General features: G+C 42.3%; 2 protein-coding genes across 4 annotated transcripts; one reads left to right on the forward strand and one right to left on the reverse strand.

Moving 5' to 3' along the window:
• Nucleotides 1-333: 333 nt before the first annotated feature.
• kat7b (K(lysine) acetyltransferase 7b) lies at nt 334-13576 on the reverse strand. Of its 3 annotated transcripts, none has more exons than XM_031561082.2 (14): nt 13295-13576; nt 12437-12584; nt 11982-12233; nt 11565-11647; nt 9610-9693; nt 8347-8445; nt 7826-7936; nt 7268-7465; nt 6142-6231; nt 5592-5732; nt 2648-2741; nt 2156-2302; nt 1459-1565; nt 334-878 (listed from the first exon to the last, which is right to left on the reverse strand). In XM_031561082.2, the coding sequence occupies exons 1-14, from the start codon at nt 13307-13309 to the stop codon at nt 783-785; spliced, it is 1665 nt and encodes a 554-aa protein (XP_031416942.1). In that variant the 5' UTR covers nt 13310-13576; the 3' UTR covers nt 334-782. The 3 variants fall into 3 exon arrangements, with proteins under 3 accessions (XP_031416942.1, XP_012672842.1, XP_031416941.1); XM_012817388.3 differs by having other exon boundaries at nt 7268-7459; nt 13295-13575; XM_031561081.2 differs by having other exon boundaries at nt 7268-7459; nt 7787-7936; nt 13295-13575.
• A 569-nt stretch (nt 13577-14145) lies between these two features.
• On the forward strand, nt 14146-17295 carry ptges3l (prostaglandin E synthase 3 like). The gene is made up of 7 exons (XM_012817346.3): nt 14146-14321; nt 14583-14696; nt 14999-15065; nt 15512-15610; nt 16363-16452; nt 16744-16803; nt 16933-17295. Exons 1-7 carry the CDS (start codon nt 14293-14295, stop codon nt 16939-16941), a joined length of 468 nt encoding a protein of 155 aa, XP_012672800.2. The 5' UTR covers nt 14146-14292; the 3' UTR covers nt 16942-17295.
• Nucleotides 17296-18411: the final 1116 nt, after the last annotated feature.

Below are 18411 nucleotides of genomic sequence, written 5' to 3' on the forward strand. Positions count from 1 at the left end.
TTCTTCTGTCCAGAGTGATGCCTTTACCGGTAAGAGGACAGTTTACGACGAAGGATTTGTACATAGACCCTCCCAGCCAGGGATGCCAAAGAACACAGTTTAACATGTTTATCCGACAGGAGCTTAAAGCCAGATATGCACAAAAAATTTTACACGGTTAGATTAATCTGAAGTGGTTTTGCATGCATGAGTTGCGATGTTACAGGAAATATGGCTTGACATCCTCAAGAGGCTTCTCTGATGGCTCACGCAGATATTGCAGATGTCTCTTCACAGTCTCCACCGTTTAAACATGCATGTCATCGCTTCATGAAAGGAGAGCAGACCAGTGCGTAAGCAGATCAAAAGTTATATTTTCCAAGATAGAAACATGTAAAACAAGAACCATCAAATGGATCATTTCTTTTTCTAGGCATATTGGCAAAAACCCTTCTGGGTTCTCTGCCATAGCTAGCATCTGAGAAAAAAAAAATAGAAATAAACACAAAGAAACAACATATCAATATCAAAAGTTGAGCACATTCTACAAGCAACGTTGCTGCTTAAACAATCAATTTATGGGCCAACGCATCGCCAAATGTTGATGTGGATGAAATGATTTTTAAAAATAAAATAAATACAATGGTATCAAAAGTGAGGTGGGGAAATGTAACTGAATACATAATAGGCTATTTCTCTGATATAAAAGGAGACCGATCTTTAATCTTGGGTCATGACACTTCAGGTGTGGCTGTGGTTGTGGTTTTTGCTGGTACAGGCATGTGGAGGCTATCCACCCATTTCTATGTTCCTTTGGGTGGCGACCATTTTAAAGAACTGGGGTCGATGGTTTTGCTCCCTCTCTTGGTCTCCTTGGACTTCCAATCGTCAATCAAATCCTGCAAGAAACACACAAACACACATAAGAGTCGATCAATAACACGGACTCAAATTCAGAATATAATTGCAAATGTGGACTGAATGCTTTGCTTTCTTAACAAAATTGCAAGAAAGAATCTTCGCCAACCGCTTATCGACCAAATCTCACTTATCGTGATAAATCGTGATTGGTTGTGATTAACAGAGACACACACAATAGATATCCCTACATTACTAATTTCACAATGATTTTGAGCACAGATGTCATTTAAGAAGATTGTGATTTTTGCTAGAAGCTTACGGTCCCAAAGGCAGTCATTAAAGTGGCATTTTGGAAATCCACTCCACAAGAGAAATCATGGATTTTCAGTCGCTGAGGTTAATCAGTTAAATCTATAAAATTATCATTTATGAAATTATTATATTTTATATTATATTATTATATTTCATTATTTATATCGTGAGGTATTAGCAGCCTCTCCTACCAACAATAGAAATGATCGAAGATTTTGAGTGTAAATCTGTGAAATTATACACAGTACTTTTGGTCCCTTGGCTTCTGTCCTTTGTGAGTCAGGTTATCGGCGGCCTTTCTCTTACCTGTCTCTTCAGCACCAGGTGCTTGCCCTTCCAGTACTTGAGCATCTGCAGGGACTGCAGCGTGCTCACGATGTCCACAGGGTTTACCGCCGTCTCCTGGCTGATTTCTGATGGATGGACGGACACACACAGACACACACACACACAGCGACAGCGAAAGAGTCGTTAGCAAACAATTCACATAGGAGAGACACAAAGGAAAGCAACAAGAGTTGTTCACATTCATTGATGGAGCGGTTTAGCAAAGACTGCCACTCACATTGACCAGGTCATGGCAGACCAGGGGCCGAAAACCTTATGTGTGGACTTAGTCACTTAGACACTTGAGCCCTATGGGATTCCTATGGGGTCACAATCTCAGCACTAGCTCAAGATTTACCAGTTGTCGTACAGAACTGCTGTTACAAAGTCATAGGGCAGTGCCAAAGGTCTATAAGAGATTTGGTGGCATTCTGGCCCGTAACACTAATCAAAACTCTGGCTCCTGGTAATGGTAATTGCGACTGTTGTTGTTGTCTGTTGTGGTGGTGGTGATGGTTATTGTATTGATGGTAACTGTTGTGGCGGTGATTGTTATAGTGGTGGTCGTGATGGTTCTTGGTAGCTGAGATGATAACTGAAGTGCTGTGGTTAGGGTTGTGGTGGTGGATAGTTATTGTTATGGTAGCGTTGCAGTGGAGATGAAAGAGGTCTTTACCCTTGATGGAGATCTCCTTGCCCTGGAAGTTGTTCATATAACGCAAGAGCACTTCCTTCCAGTAGCTGCGGTAGCTGATGAGGCCCAGATCGGATAGAGGGCGCTCCGGCGACCCCACCTTCTCCTCCACCTTAGACAGCAGGTAGCCTACGCGTGTGCAGAGGTTAAAGGTCAACCAGGGCGACAAAAAAAGACATATCTAGACACTGACTGTGTTAAACTGATGACACTGTAGTCTCCTGATATTCCTCCAGGAACAATGAAGGAAACTTGAGTGATTATTCAAGTTTAATGGGAAAGAAAGAAAGAAAAGTTCTTAAATTCTTAAAACATAAGATAATGATTTCAAACTACAGGTTATACAACTGATGTAAATGCATACGTAAAACTGTCTGTTTGAGCTACTCAGAGAATCAGTTCAATTGCCATCCCCCGACCACTGACAAATGAAGAGGCGATGAGAGATAAGGCTTGGAGTGGACTGGTACTCACTGAAGTCAATCAGCATCTTCCCATAGCCCTGCCGCATGTACTGGGGCATGGTCAGGATACAGGACACGTTGTAGTTGAGGAAGGAGTTCTTCTCCTGCGCGAAGATAAAAAATAAAAGTTTATTAAGCACACATTTACAGCAGGGGATCACTTCATCTTGAGACAAGCCATGTCCGTGGCTGCAAATTCATCCCTTTTCGATTCAGCAATTGAGTTCAAGGAAATACTTAGTCGAATTTAGTCAACACAATAATGATTCTTTAACTTTAAACGGAGAATCATTGAGAGCAGAAAACACATTTTTCAAGAGCGCCCCGTGAAGGTGTCGTCACACCCTTGCTGGCACAGTGCAGGAGTTGCTTTGGCTAGATCAGTGGTTCTCAATGTTCAGATTGGAACCAGATTGTTTGCAGTCGGTACTTTCTGAGCCAGAGCATTTATATATATATATATATATATATATATATATATATATATACATACAGGTGCATCTCAATAAATTAGAATATCATCAAAAAGTTGATTTATTTCAGTAATTCGATTCAAAAAGTGAAACTCATATATTATATAGATTCATTACACACAGACTGATATATTTCAAGTGTTTATTTCTTTTAATTTTGATGATTATAACTGACAGCTAAAGAAAACTAAAAATTCAGTATCTCAAAAAATTTGAATATTACTTAAGACCAATTAAAAAAAGGATTTTTAACGCAGAAATGTTGGACTACTGAAAAGTATTAACATGTTCAGCACTCAATACTTGGTCTGGGCTCCTTTTGCCTGAATTACTGCAGCAATGCGGCGTGGCATGGAGGCGATCAGTCTGTGGCACTGCTGAGGTGTTATGGAAGCCCAGGTTGCGCTGATAGCGGCCTACAGCTCTTCTGCGTTGTTGGGTCTGGTGTCTCGCATCTTCCTCTTCACAATACACCATATATTCTGTATGGGTTTTAGGTCAGGCGAGTTTGCTGGCCAATCAAGCACAGGGATACCATGGTCCTTAAACCAGGTACTGGTACCTTTGGCAGTGTTTGCAGGTGCCAAGTCCTGCTGGTAAATTAAATCCGCATCTCCATAAAGCTGGTCAGCAGAGGGAAGCATGAAGTGCTCTAAAATGTCCTGGTAGACGGCAGCGCTGACCTTGGACCTGAGAAAACACAGTTGACCAACACCAGCAGAAGACATGACACCCCAAACCATCACTGACTGTGGAAACTTTACACTGGACCTCAAGCAACTTGGATTCTGTGCCTCTCCTCTCTTCCTCCAGACTCTGGGACCTTGATTTTCAAAGAAAATTCAAAATGTACTTTCATCTGAGAAGAGAACTTTGGACCACTGAGAAACAGTCCAGTCCTTTTTGTCCTTATCCCAGGTAAGATGCCTCTGATGTTGTCTCTGGTTCAAGAATGGCTTGACACAAGGAATGCGACAGTTGAAGCCCATGTCCTGGACACGTCTGTGCGTGGTGGCTCTTGAAGCACTGACTCCAGCTGCAGTCCACTCCTTGTGAATCTCCCCCAAATTCTTGAATGGGCTTCGTTTCACAATTTTTCTACCACATTTTTTACTTCCATTCAACTTTCCAAACGTTCTGCTTGGATACAGCACTCTGTGAACAGCCAACTTCTTTAGCAATGACCTTTTGTGTCTTACCCTCCTTGTGCATGGTGTCAATGATCGTCTTCTGGACAACTGTCAAGTCAAGTCAACTGTCAAGTCTACTGAACCAGACTGAGAGACCATTTAAAGGCTCAGGACACCTTTGAAGGTGTTTTGAGTTAATTAGCTGATTAGAGTGAGACACCATGAGTCTTCAATATTGAACTTTTTCACAATATTCTAATTTTCTGAGATACTGAATTTGGGGTTTTCATTAGCTGTCAGTTATAATCATCAAAATTACAAGAAATGAACACTTGAAATATATCAGTCTGTGTGTAATGAATCTATATAATATATGAGTTTCACTTTCTGAATCGAATTACAGAAATAAATCAACTTTTTGATGATATTCTAATTTATTGAGATGCACCTGTATATAAAACAGACTATCCGTCTGGTCTACCCAAAATCCACCCACCCTCTGGGGACTGAGGCCTGTTAGATATTTAGGTAGTCTGACATGCCTTGATGTTATTGTACATTTCCTCTAACTAGTAAAAACATGAATGCACAAGTGGCATATATGTAGAAGTTTAAAGGTTTCTGGGGGTGTTCTTTTTATGACTCTAGGAAAAAAAACTAGCGGAGATTTAAAGGCATATTGACAACAATATCCCTCTACTCTTTAGTTCCTTACGGTAGCTTCACTTTAGAAACTAGCTCAGGCTGTCAATGCTTTTTACAGTCAATGCTACTCCTGGTCTATAGTTGTACATGAATGATAACAGCAAATACATGAAAGGTCAGTGACTCATGGTCTTCATGAGTCATGGTCAGGTCTTCTCAGTGAGTCATGGTGGCGTTACTATGTGTGCACTGCGTTTTAGCCGGAACCTGTTTAACGGTACAGTCTGCAATTCAGTCCGACAGGTTGCCGATATTTGAGCTCAACGGCCCATCTGATTACACTGCTTCCGTCCCTGCTCCTGAAGCAACGTGCTGATTCGCTGGAACAGCCCATGGTTCGGCCCAAGCCGCTCTCCCTTTGTTTTCCATTTACAGAGTCAGAACTGTGTACGAACACCAGAGTTGTTTTGAGTGCACACACAGAACAAACAGCTAGAGGCCCGTGAGGAGAAAATTTGCAGAATTTGACAAAAAGCTATATTGGATTACAATCGCAGACTGCACCTTTATGTCGTAACAGGGAAATTTCATGAGGGGGTTTAAAAAAAATAATAATAAAAAAAATAATAATAAATTATTTTTTTTTTAAATCCGAGTCGTCTCGAACGCAGCATGGGGAGCCCTGGCCTGGCCTGTGCCTCCTTACCTTGGAGAAGTATCCCACCAGGTGGCAGCCCGTGTTGTCGGCTTCGGTCATCACGTAGAACAGGAAGGGTTCGACATCGTAGTACAGCGTCTTGTGGTCCAGGAAGAGCTTGGCCAGCAGACACAGGTTCTGGCAGTAGATCTGCAAAACGAGGGCATGAGTCGAGTGTGAACTGGGCGACGTTCAAAACCATAAGAAAGAAACAGCGTGCTTGTGCACTGGACACAGTGGCCACACACTCTAACACTTGAAGCACTGGGATGAAAATAAAAATCCCATTTGCATAGGTAAGTGAAGCGATGTATTCAAGTCGACTCTGATTCTGTTGAGTGCTTGAATCTAAGATTTTATGAAGCTTGTCCAAGGACACACATTTCCACCGTATTCTATTCTGGATGGTGAAACAAAAAAAAATAAAAGGATCAGCGTGCTTGAAGGACTTGGGATGAACAATCCCCTGTGCAGAGGGAATCAAACGAGGCAGTCGAAGCTGAAAGCTCTTTCTGCACGTCCTCTGTATGGTGTTTGAATCTAGGACACACATCCTTACCTTATTCTTCTTGCCATCCACCTCAAACACAGAGATGGCCCCTTTGCGATAGACCTCGTCTCCAGGAGGATGCTTCCAAACACACTTGGCCTGCAAGCACATCCATTTAAAAATGAATAAATACAATTCATAACGTACACACACAGACATATACACAGACACGCACACACACACAAAATTACATAACCAGAAGTTTGATGCAAAATGCATGTTTCTTTCTTTTTACTATCTAGAGGTTTCGATTGAAAAAGGTCAGGGGGAGAACTAAAATATAGCTGCAGGTGTGTGAAGTCAACTGCTGCTACTTTAACAGTTATGCAAAACAGATACAGTTACTGAGAACCCAAGTCTTTAACTGTCATCTTTGCACCAACAAGTGTTGACATATCACATGCGATACTCAAACACCCACAGCCAATAAAAATTCCATGGCACAGAATGGAACGCGAGACAAACCCTACAGAGCAGCTTCCATCTGTAAAGGCTTTGGTGCAATGTAAATAAATGTAGACATCCAGGCCCGCATAGGTGGATTTTTTCTTGTGGTCAATTGGACCAAAAGGTTTTAACATTAAAGAGATGCGCTGGATATCCTTAAATATACTTCCTTGTGGACACAAACACGGAGAACACCGTGCCTCCGCACCGGGCCTCACGACCACCCTCTGATGACGAAATCTACGCCACTCAGACCCTAGTGGACCCTCTCGTACACGTGAAGCATACCACTAGTGTAAAGGGGCTGCACTTCAGCAGCACATGTACTTTCTAGGGGTTACGACCACCCGACCCACCTAGAGCAGCATGCATTGTCTCTTTGGATAAAAGTGTCTAAATTAATACATTTTAATGAAACATTACAGCAGAGGACAGGAAAGGGGGAATGGGATGGGAGGAGGGTTGTGAAGGAGAGAGGTAATAAAGGACAGCGAGTGGGGACATGCGTGCGTGCGTGTGTGCGCGTGTGTGTGTGTTTAGAAACACACAGGCACTGCATGGGTTGGTGCTTGTCTGATAATACACAGTCCTGTCTCTGTAAATGGGACACAAACAACAAGGCACGTGGGAAACAAACAACGAGGCACGTGGGGAATAAAGAGAAAGTGGTCCATGGGGGTGTCCGTACCATGTGCCGGCGCAGGATGGTCTGGCTCTTCATGTACTTGAGGCAGAACTCGCAGACGTAGAGGCGGCCCAAGCGGGCGTACTCCTCCGGGTAGGGCGAGTGGTACCAGGTGTCCAGCTCGTAGCGGCCGAACACGATGGTCTTGATCATGTTGCTGCCCTCCGTGATCTGGCCCTGCAGGCGCAGCTTCTCCTGTGCCAATTGGTTCGAAAAGGGGGTGTACAAATGAATATGAATATGGAAAAATGACTTGACAATTACTTGACAGCAGAATAATACATATATGAGTTATATATTTGATATGATTATAATGACTTTTTTTTTTTTTGTGAGTTACTTTGAATATATGCCAAATACTACAATAGCGCCTTTGAAATGTCACCATTAAACAATACAAATAAAAGAAACCATTTGAATTTTGTAAGTTGGTTTGGATAAAATTGCTTGCGTAATACATGAACTTAAATTCTTATGAATGATGAGACAGGAGTCAGACAGAAGAAGAAAAATTGCCCTTACGGGAGTCTGGAGGTGCAGGGGGAGATGCTGTGGCCTTACCAGGTCATCGGAGGCCCGTGCCTGGGCCTTCCTGAAGAGCTCCAGGTCGTACTCACTGGTGATGTTCTCCAGCAGGGGCTCTCGGGTGGTGCCATGGCTCTGGCGGTGCTCCTGACGGACAGAAGAGGAGTGTTTTGAATGAACAGTTTTGATTACACTTTTATCTAAATTCCTGATACTAAAAAAACCCAACAATATCGTTAACCAAATGCCGATAACCAAATTGCACTAGGCCAACCGGTTCTAACTGAATCAGCACGTTTTGGGCTTTACAACATGAAAACATATATGTATTAACATGCAGTAGGCACCATTCAGGAGATGTATTGTCTTTATAGCAGTTACAGATTGTATCTAGGGTGAATGCACTTGTTAAGGGGGGAAATGTGGGATTTTCCTTCTCTCCCTTAAAAAATAGGATCGGAGGATATTGTTGGTATAACAATAAGGAGATGCATACGATTTAAACTTTTGTTTTACAGATGATCATCCTTCGACTGCCTTTTACTACTTTCGCTTACCATGTTCTTCTCTTTCTGCTCCTTGGACACAGGCGAGTCCCTCTTCCTCCTCATCTCCACTACCTTCTCCTTGTAGCGCACCTGCCTCGGCGTGGCAGCCTGACGAAGAACATGCCGGAAAAACACCGCAAACATACAACATTAGTGAACACCCACGGTCAAACTTTTCTCTTTAAAACCTACTCACAGAGAACGCACTAACGATCCTTATCAAACATGTGTTGGTCTTGCATAGCTGGAAAACTCTGCAGGGTATGATTGCCTAGAGCAAAAGTTCAGGCATGTTTATAACTTAGGTCCCTAGATGTAAAGCAAGACAACTCTGGCCTCGACCTTGTGCCACATATACATTCAACATATTTGATGTAGCTAGAGCTGCAAGACAAGATTTACTACAAATATAATAATATATATACGTGTGTGTGTGTGTGAGAGAGAGTGTAATGGTGCCAATTATAAATAAAACATTATCTAAATGGATATGGAAAACATCTCAAATCAATTACACAGAATCAATATGAATATCATTTCTAAGAGATTTTTATCATTCATTCAAAGGGAGTTTTATGTTCACCATTTCTCCCAAATAAACACATTATATGCACGTAAAGATCTGTAAATGACAATATCAGAAACAGAACTCTTCACTGAGTATCCGCAATGGTCTGGGCATGAGAGGCAAGTGTAAAAAAGAAAAGTCTCATGAATAAATCTCTGCTGACACCTTCAGGTCACCTGAAACATTAGTTTGCACATGAGGTTCAGGTAATGCCACTCTGACATCATCACACGTGTTTTTTTTAAATAATTATGATCTGATTAAAAGGGGCAGTCCTCAATTTAATCCGATACGCTTTGGGTCAATTTCAGCTTATTTCTCCTTGCGGTCTTCTACCTGTCTGTTCTGTATATACGCTCAAAAAAACTCATTCGGGGGGTATTCCAAGTATGTGGTTTAGAGACAAACCTGGGTAACTAAACTCAAAGTCTGTGCTAAATCTCCTAAAAGAAGAGTCCTAAGGCTTTGTTTTGCTAGAAGAATGAAGCCACAGGCCTCTTCTTTAAGTAGGTTTACCGCTTTAAATCATGTACGAATACCTCCCCTAGCTCTGTAAATGGGAAACAAAGCACCTGAAACCAAGCTATGCATCATTCTAGCCAATCAGCAATTATTATCAATAGTTATTTCAGGAGCATGAAAGGAAGGCGTGTATTTAATATGCACACCACAGCAACAAATGCAACATGGCACCGGTGGGCTACCTGGTGACGTGTGGCGTGCCTGCTCTCCTCTGTCTGGTTCTGACTGCGCTCGTCGTCTTGCTTGTCCCGGTCGATGGCCTTCACCTTGACGACGAACACACAACAGAAACAACACAGAGCACCGGTCAGCATCTCCTCTTTACCCTCGTGTCCATCTGGAGTCTGCTGAGCAGAGGTGAGCTTGCGCAAAGCTTTCATGTTCACACCATTCAAGGGTCCCAAGTGTTGGGAAGGAGGGACGGAAATATGAAGAGACACACAAATATGCTGTATACAGCTATCGGAAGACGCACGCACGCACGCACGCACACACACACACACACACACACACACACACGCATGCGCGCACACGAGTGGGAAAAACATGTGATGCTATCTGATGTGAATAACCAGGAATGGATGAACAGAATAGATACAGGTTGCTAGATTTTCAACACACTTTCATGGTGGATGCTTTTTCCTTGTGTACTAAGAGGAGGGGGCATGCATCTCAGAAGTCCCTGCCATCCTGAACTCTAACCCTTGAACTCTAACCCTTAGCACTGTCAAGTGTCCTACTTTAGAAACAGACCGTCACATGTAACATCGCACTTGTACCAAGACAGACATGTGGCCAGGGGCGGACTGGCAACCAAAAGCAGCCTGGGAATTTGCTGTCCCAAAATTGATAAGTCAAATTCAACATAGTTATCGATCAACAATCATTCATTCATTTGTACCGTTTGTGTTAAGATAATATGGCAAACTTCTCAAGTTTTCCTACCCATGTTTGTGTGTACAGAAAGAAAACATTCAAAGTCTCCATAGAGGTCCCTGCAAAGACGTCTACCTCCACACCCTCCCTGTCTGACTCAGGTTCACACCGGTTTGTTAAAAATGCATAAATCAGTCATCATTTGGATTGTCTGACATGAGCATCATCTATTACGTTGTACTCATTAAGTTCAGAATGAACAGTCCAATGTTACTTTAGGCAAATACACATTATGCAACATAGGCCTTACTAAATTGCCATTCATTGTATTTCTTGTAATGCAACAATGAATAGTTTAACTGAAGTAGGCCAACCTGCATATAAGCACTGATGTTCAATGCTCTATTTGACCTCATTCACACAATAGCATCCAACAGTACACCACTAATTGGATCTGTGCTAGTTCCTGTCCCCTCCTCCTCCATCCTTCATTCTCATAATATACTGACAGAGGTATTATTAGTACATTCTCATTACTTCCTAAAAGGGATAGTTCATCAATCTAACAAATTAACTGTCTATTTTACCCACACAGTCAAACAAACCCGATGACCCTTTTTAACAAAGTTGTAGCACTGTAGCAGGGAAATACAGCGCCAGCTTCTCTAAACGTTTGTGTACGTACTGATAATGTCAAACCTTGAAAACGGTCAAACCTGCAGTGGGGACTCTAGCATTGGCCCCTCCACTTTTAAAGGTAAACAGAAAACATGTGGTTGTTCTTTAGCTAGTTCACAGCACCTAGCATAACATCACATGCTCGCTCTCTGATGCTCATTCTCACCACTACTCTCTTCACCACCTGCAGCAAATTCCTGAAATAAGTCAGGGATTTGTGCACACTCGGCAGCGTTAGCCAGCAAAGCCTTTTTCTTTTCTTTTACTCTTCTTCTGCTCAGCCAGCTACGGCTTTCCTCTTGCTTTCCATGTTTCCAAAGCGCACTGCCCGAGGGCTGGATACTGGCAAAAGCCCTCACTGCTATTACAAATGGCACCAGCCATGACGCTGCAGCGAAGACAACCTATTTAATATCTGTATCGGCTATATAATGTCTAAGGGCATGGGAAAGAAAAAAAAGAGAAAAAAAACATAGCCCTCTCTATACTGGCCCACTGGTAAAATTCCCTAACTTCCCAATAGCAGTCCGCGCCTGCACGTGACAGACACAAAAATCACAGCAGAGCCCATGTCCTTCTGTACCTTGCATTCATCTGCTGATAGGTTATGGTACAAAGGACACCCGGAGATGGAGAAGTGCCTCTCGTGCTTTCCAGTGAGGTGACCTGCAACAGACAAAAGAGGCAAGAATGAGTTTAAAAGCTGCAGAGTGTTCCATCTCCATGACAACAGGCAGAAAGAACAGAATGCAGTGTCAAAGCACTGACTCTGCTGCAAAACAATAATTATGCCGTTTTACTATGAGGTTGCTCGGGTAACAAGGTCATCAGTACACAATGAGTAATCCCAACACTGTCAACAACACCACATTACATTGCTTCCAGACAGCCAAACTGTACAGTCAGTCAACACATAACAGAAGGCCTGTCAGTTGCGCTGCCATGTGTTGGCAGAAATGGGCATTAAGAGCCAACATGCCAACGTGCAGCGCACACATACCCAGCGAATTGCATCCTGGGGTTGGACACTTCATGTTGAAGTTGTAGCTCTCGTGAAAGCGCCGGCGCTTGGGCCGGTGGGAGGGGTCGCTGTCAGAGTCCTTCTGGGAAGGGTCCTTGTTCTGACTTTCGTCGTGAGAGGCACTGGGGCTGGACACGTCGATGTCCGACTCCGAGGATTGGGCATTGCCCGTGGGCGTCCTGGGAGGGGATTCGTCGCGGTCCACTACGTGTTTTATGTCAGGAGGCGCCTCTGGGAACAGACAGGTTCAAAATAATGAGGACTGACAAGTCCATGTAGTTACTATAAATGTTAACAAACGATGTGTGGTTGCTACAGATGACGTTACCTCAGGCTACTATACACCATTTGTTGGCAATAGATGTGTCAGTAGCAAATTATTGATTACAGTACATGTGGCGGTGGATCCCGGTGGCCAATATACAAGGGCTTACCTTGCGAGCTTTGGCTGAGGCGTAAAGATGCCCGAGTGAGTCGCGTGTTAGCTCGTGTATTTCCGTCACTTTGAGAGCTGTCGGTTTTCTCGTGTTCCCCTGAATCGTCTGAATCCCCCGTAGCATCCGAGCTACTCCCTGCATTTCTCTATGAGATTAATAAACAAAAAATGTGTAAAACTGCAGACATGGTCGATAAATCTATGCAACCTTATTGGGCATAAATGTTAACACAACTGTAAGGTCCTGGGGTTAGGGAGCAAATGGGTTACAACTCTAACATTGATTTAGCTAACATGGCTAACCTTTTGCAGCAAAGCCTGTATTGGAAGGCAGACTGCTAGCTAGCAGGCTAGTTAGCGAGCAGTTAACATTAACACTGGATCAGTCAGCTTGTACTGGCTAGCCAAGTCATGCGATTAAGTCTGTGACTCGAGCATATAAAGCGTTATATTAAAGAGCAAAAATGACATTTCAATGGCGTCTATGTTCCCTAGTTATATTATTTGACCAGACAATTAATTGATGGGTCTGCAGCTACATATGGGCATAACCCTAAGTGCAGCAACAGTGTTGTTGTTAGCTAACGTTATCTCGCTGCTGCCTATTCAAAGGCCAGTCATTTTTATTTGTGACTGATCAATCCTCATTTTCATCCAAACGGCCATTAATACAACATATACATTTTACAGATAAGTCCGCCAAATGAAAGACTGGAAGCTTTCCTTACTTTGACCTATTTATTCTTTCTGGACAGCTTTCTTGATATCTAATGTTTCATGGCTAAATATAACCAACTATGCTAGCATTCTAGCTAGCAACTCCAACACAACTTCGCTGGTGACCCGTTTGTTTTACCTTTCTTCGAGGCATGTTGTCCGTTTTCAAGGCCCGGTTAGGTCCAGTTGTTATCCGATCAGTTACGCTTCAATATATCCTCGATTGCTCCTCAAACTGATACGAAGTTATCACGCTATTCAGTGAAGTTAGCACGCTAGCAAAATAGGGAGGCACCGACCCCCAAAGTTACCATGAACACAACACACAACAATCACCCTGTCTCGCGCCACATTTTCCTTTGCAACACACTTCCGGTAATTCACAACCCTCCTCAGTGCCATACCGATTTGAACCGCAAGATAGAGCTAATAGTCCAGGTGAACAGTATGCATAAAAAGTCACACCAGCCGAAAAGTCCTGGATACAAAAAGGGCACCAGTTTCATAGTGGGCTGACATAAAACCTTTGAAACCTGTTCAGAAATGTCAAAATGTCACACACTTGTCAAGGAATCACACAGCACAGGCCTACAGTAAAACGTATATGTTTTATAGTAGGCTGTAAGTACTGAAAATAGCTTATTGTTTACACTGTTGCCAAAAAGACAAATATAGATAGGCTAGATACGCTATTTGGAGCTCCCTCCTGCCATGTGGAGCTTTCCAGATGTCCAGAGAAGTTTCTCCAAGTGGGGTAAAGAAAGGTGCTGGGATTTGGGGATAATAAAATATCCCTCCCCCCTCTCTCTCTCTGTGTGTGTCAATGTGAGTGGGCCTAGGGAGTGAATTAAGTAACTGGCCCCAAGGATAAGAGAAAATGCTTTTATTTTCCAGAATGTTCTGCAGATGGACTTTAACGGGGACAGCAAAGGGGGGTTGGTGAGGGACACATTCAATCAGGCAGCAGCTGATACCACCCATCCTAAAAATAGCCGCCCCAGACCAGTGGCACACTATTAGGACCTTGCTGTGTGACCAGTCTTCTTTGACGCCATTCTGGTTCAGTGTAACACTGCATTGTCAATAGAGGAGAAATATTCACATAAATAGGTTTTCCTGATAGCTTAGTTCACCAGTATGCCACAGATTAAGAGACCAGCGGACGGGTAAGTGTGTGGAGATTCAAGGCAACATTTCTGCTGCTGCATGTTCTTCTCATTTGTGTGACATGTGAAGAGTTTAAAAGTACTAACATGAAATCACTATTTTAAACTTCTTTCTTAAAGCTTCTTTAAGTTTTTAGAGACTTTTTTTGTTTGTTTTGTTTTCATTGTCATGCTCTTTGTTTGTATGTGTGTATTCAATGTCCTTACAAGAAATGTTTCATAGATTAATTTCAGGATTTCTCTGTACTCTTTTCTCTATAGCATACCTGCTAGGTGTACGTGGTTTGACCGCAAGAAATACGTCACAGTCAATTTCAATATTCAGCACCCGCGGGAACTTCAGTGTGAAATTACAGAAGACAAAGTAGTTTTATGGTAAGCATTTTTTAGTTACTTCACAATGAGTGTCACTGTTTTGTAAACCCTTTCAGTTTAAATCTGACTTTGAGAGCATGAACAATATGTTTTCAGAATGTTTATGAGCCAAAACTGACATATAGAGACTAAAGACTGATAAATTCTTTAATGAAATTCTTCTTGTGTGATGTGGTCTTGAATATACTTGCATAAGCCTGTGCTAAGGCTAACACAAGAAGAAACTATTTGCAGGTTTGGTAGATTACCTAACATGATGGGTTATTGAGCAATGTTTAATGTGTAACTCTTCTCTTTTGTAGTTGCAAAGATGCTGATGACAACGTCATCTACAATGAATTTTATTTTTATGACAAGATCATGAAAAATGTAAGGGTGCATTGTTTCCATTTCACGTACAAAATACAATGTGACTTTTAAAACATACTTTACACCTGAGAAGACAAACATGATATAGGATCATTTGAAGAATTTTGTTTATTGCAGCAACATAAAGGCACATTTTCGTAGCACATTTTAAAAAGCACACTGTCTTCAAAAGCCTGAAGCCTGAAGCCTGAAACACTGACAGGCTCTACACGACAGATTTTGTATCACATGCCAAATTATTTCCTAAATCACAGCACTTTATAACTATTTCATTGTGACAATGTTAACGATAGTTTCTATTAAGTCTCAATGTTAAACTTCAAACAGATTCACAATGTTTTAAACACATCATTTAAACATCTAAACATACATTTCAATTGAATTGCATTTAAACATATCCCCTCGTCCCTCGCATGGTTTCTAAACGCTGAGTGTTGTTCTGACAGGACTCCAGAGAGAGGCCGTACGACCGCACCGTCAACCTGCTGCTGAGGAAGTGGACGCCGGACGTGGCATGGCCACGCCTCACCAAGGACCTTAACAGGGTAAGTCATGACTGGGTAACCCCGTCCAGTCGGAACATAATCACAAACAGCGACCCGTTCCATAGACCGAGGCTGCATGGGATACATGTTAACAGCTGTCTAGACAGAGACGTTATAGGAGCCTAGAAGGATTTTGGCCCAGACCACAGTTTGACAATCTAAAAGAATGTCATTCAAGCAAATGGCTTTAATCTTGAAGTTGTCTTTAATAAATAAATAAATACACAAAATGCAGTCTTTAAACCTTGTGCGTTGCCAAGAGACAGGGTAAGGCTGTATGGGAGGGCGTGTCAAGTCCACTGCTCAGCACCGCCATGCAGGGAGTAGAGAGTCAGCTGTTTCAGCTCTGCCTGTTGCCTTGTAATAACAACCAAAAGCACACTTTATATCCGTAACTATTGGCGTATGAAGCGACTGGTAACATTCTGCTAACCAAAACACAATGGCACTAACACCACTAACAATAAACAATTCTCTCTTTTGGAAATGTTACGTACTGTGCCTTTAATGTGCTTTAAGTTATTTTTGGAAAGGAAATACTCTACTTCACCTGTTACAATGTGTCTTACCTTTTACATTCAGCAAGGGTAGATAGTATTAGTCCAACCAAAATCTTCACTAGCCACCTTTGTACCTTATTCCAACTTCAGTTTATTATCAGCTACCATCATAGCATTAGCAAAAATATACTTAGGCGTAACATACTACATTTATAATATACCATAAAATATGCCTGATTGTCTGTCTCACAGCCCAGCTGGATGGCAGTCGATTTTGATAACTGGAGAGACTGGGAGAATGAAGAGGAAGATGGCAGGGAAGAATTTGAGCACTACGCAGATGTGAGTATTTGTTCCTACTTCTGGGAACCTGCTTAGCTTCTCCTCTTCTCTCCGGACCAATTCTGTCAGTGTTTCTTGTCCTGTTTTTGGCATTTATTGTAATACCTATCACCATTTCATAAACTTTTGTTGATCTTTCAGTCTCCTTCTCTACGAATATCATGCCATTCTCACCTCTAGGATCCTCTAAATCCAACCATTTTAACATGGAACATTTATCATGGAAAAGAGATGTATCTATGCAATGTATTGCCGGTTAATTCTCTGTTTTGGTCTTTTTTTTCTACACAGATGATGCATGATCTCTCTAAAAAAGGGGCAGCACCCACCATGGATGATCTTGATTTTGATGTAAGAGAACATGAGATGCCTCACTCCCTAACCTGACGCTACTCTTTCCTTCAGCGTGTTCTGAGTTATCAGTGTTCTGAGTTCCCAGCGCTCGAGTTTTAATACATGACTGTGTTTCTCTCTTTACAGGATGACTGAATCTGCTGCATCTGCTCCATATTCATCATTACCACAAATATCATTGGCTATCTCTTAAAACCCACTGAAGCAGCTTTAACACTCAATAACAAAAGAGTACATCTATGGCAAACTGGCCTTGACATTTTTTAATATAGTCTTTTAAATGAGCTGAATGAAGGCTCCTCTTTGACATTTGCATGGCGTATCATTTTGTATCTATTCTCCTCCTGCAGGGATTGGCTGACTAAGGATGTATGATGATTATGATGTTACTAACTTGTGAATTAAGATTTTTTTTTCTTTTTAATTAAAAAAATGTTGTATGCTATTTATGGAATGTTGTAAATAAATGTTACTTTATTCTCTGTCAAATATACTGTCAGAATTTTCTTTGCGTTACCACTGGAAGGTCTTATAATTCCAAATGAACCCAATCACTGTTACAATTAATAAGCCTGTAGACACACGAACAGCATATGCGAACCCAAACAAAAACACATAATTTGTTAGATTTGTTTTGACCAATTCATTATCGTCATACTGAATAGGCAGCATGTATGCTAAATATATGCCACTTAACACTTTCACACAGTTTTAACACGGTGTTTAACATAAATAAGTAACCAATAATGTTCTGTATGATTGTTTTCAGCGGTTTCATACATCCGTTCCTCAGACTTCAGTGTTAAAGATAAAAATCGTGCAGGGGTCTTACCTGTGGTCCAAAGTCAGAGTGCGCTCAGGCATCCAGGACTGCACACCTCAGCAGCAGCAGGACGGCTCTGTATGCCGTGTTGCCACACAACCCCCTCATGCGTCATCACACACTGCGCTCGTGCCACACTGCGTGCCGACGCAAGACTGAGCACAGGTCTACCCCCCCCCCCCCCCCCCCCCCACACACACACACACACACACACAAACACACCACCTATTTATGTAACGGTCGGTTATAAAAAAGTGCTCGCAGACACACACACACACACACACACCTCCTTCCCATCTTCATTGGCTAACCTGTTCATTCATCCTGTAACAGTCAGTTCCTAAGATGAAGTCAAAGGGTTATCTCAGTGGTAGTTAGCGCAGGAAGAGACCGGCTTACGCAAAGAGAGATAGGGAGGATAAGAGAAATAAAGTCTTTCCGACGAGACCCCTGACTCTGAGCCGGGGCGTTGAGTTTTCCAGGAACAGGAATGTTATTTGGTTGAGAAAACGGTCAATTAGTCAATTGTCAGCACTACTGATTTCTCCACTTGACACATTTGACATATTTCCTGAGATTGGATCAAACTGCACTTTATTAAATATGAAGCTTTAAGTGCATGGGAGGCTGGACATGGGTTCTCAACTCATACGGGTGGGGTGTGTGTGTGAGTGTGTGTGGGGGGGGGGGGGGACTGCAAAAACATTGATAAGCTTGTTTGCCTGAGCCATGATGTCATCAAGGGGGGTATTGGGGAGGGAAGGATTGGGGCAGAACGGGTT

The sequence above is a fragment of the Clupea harengus genome, chromosome 23 (genome assembly GCF_900700415.2).
Source record: "Clupea harengus chromosome 23, Ch_v2.0.2, whole genome shotgun sequence".
NCBI lineage: Eukaryota > Metazoa > Chordata > Actinopteri > Clupeiformes > Clupeidae > Clupea > Clupea harengus.

What these genes read in the sequence shown, in the direction of transcription:
- kat7b (XM_031561081.2), bottom strand. An exon ending in CCTCAGCCAAAGCTCGCAAG is followed by an intron (nt 12,234 to 12,436) that starts GTAAGCCCTTGT and finishes GTCTGTTCCCAG; the next exon opens with AGGCGCCTCCTGACATAAAA. An exon ending in TATCAGCAGATGAATGCAAG is followed by an intron (nt 9,694 to 11,564) that starts GTACAGAAGGAC and finishes TTCGTCGTCAAG; the next exon opens with GTGAAGGCCATCGACCGGGA.
- ptges3l (XM_012817346.3), top strand. Translation starts at nt 14,293, where the DNA reads ATGCCACAGATTAAGAGACCAGCGGACGG. An exon ending in GAAGACAAAGTAGTTTTATG is followed by an intron (nt 14,697 to 14,998) that starts GTAAGCATTTTT and finishes TCTCTTTTGTAG; the next exon opens with TTGCAAAGATGCTGATGACA. An exon ending in AATTTGAGCACTACGCAGAT is followed by an intron (nt 16,453 to 16,743) that starts GTGAGTATTTGT and finishes TTTTCTACACAG; the next exon opens with ATGATGCATGATCTCTCTAA.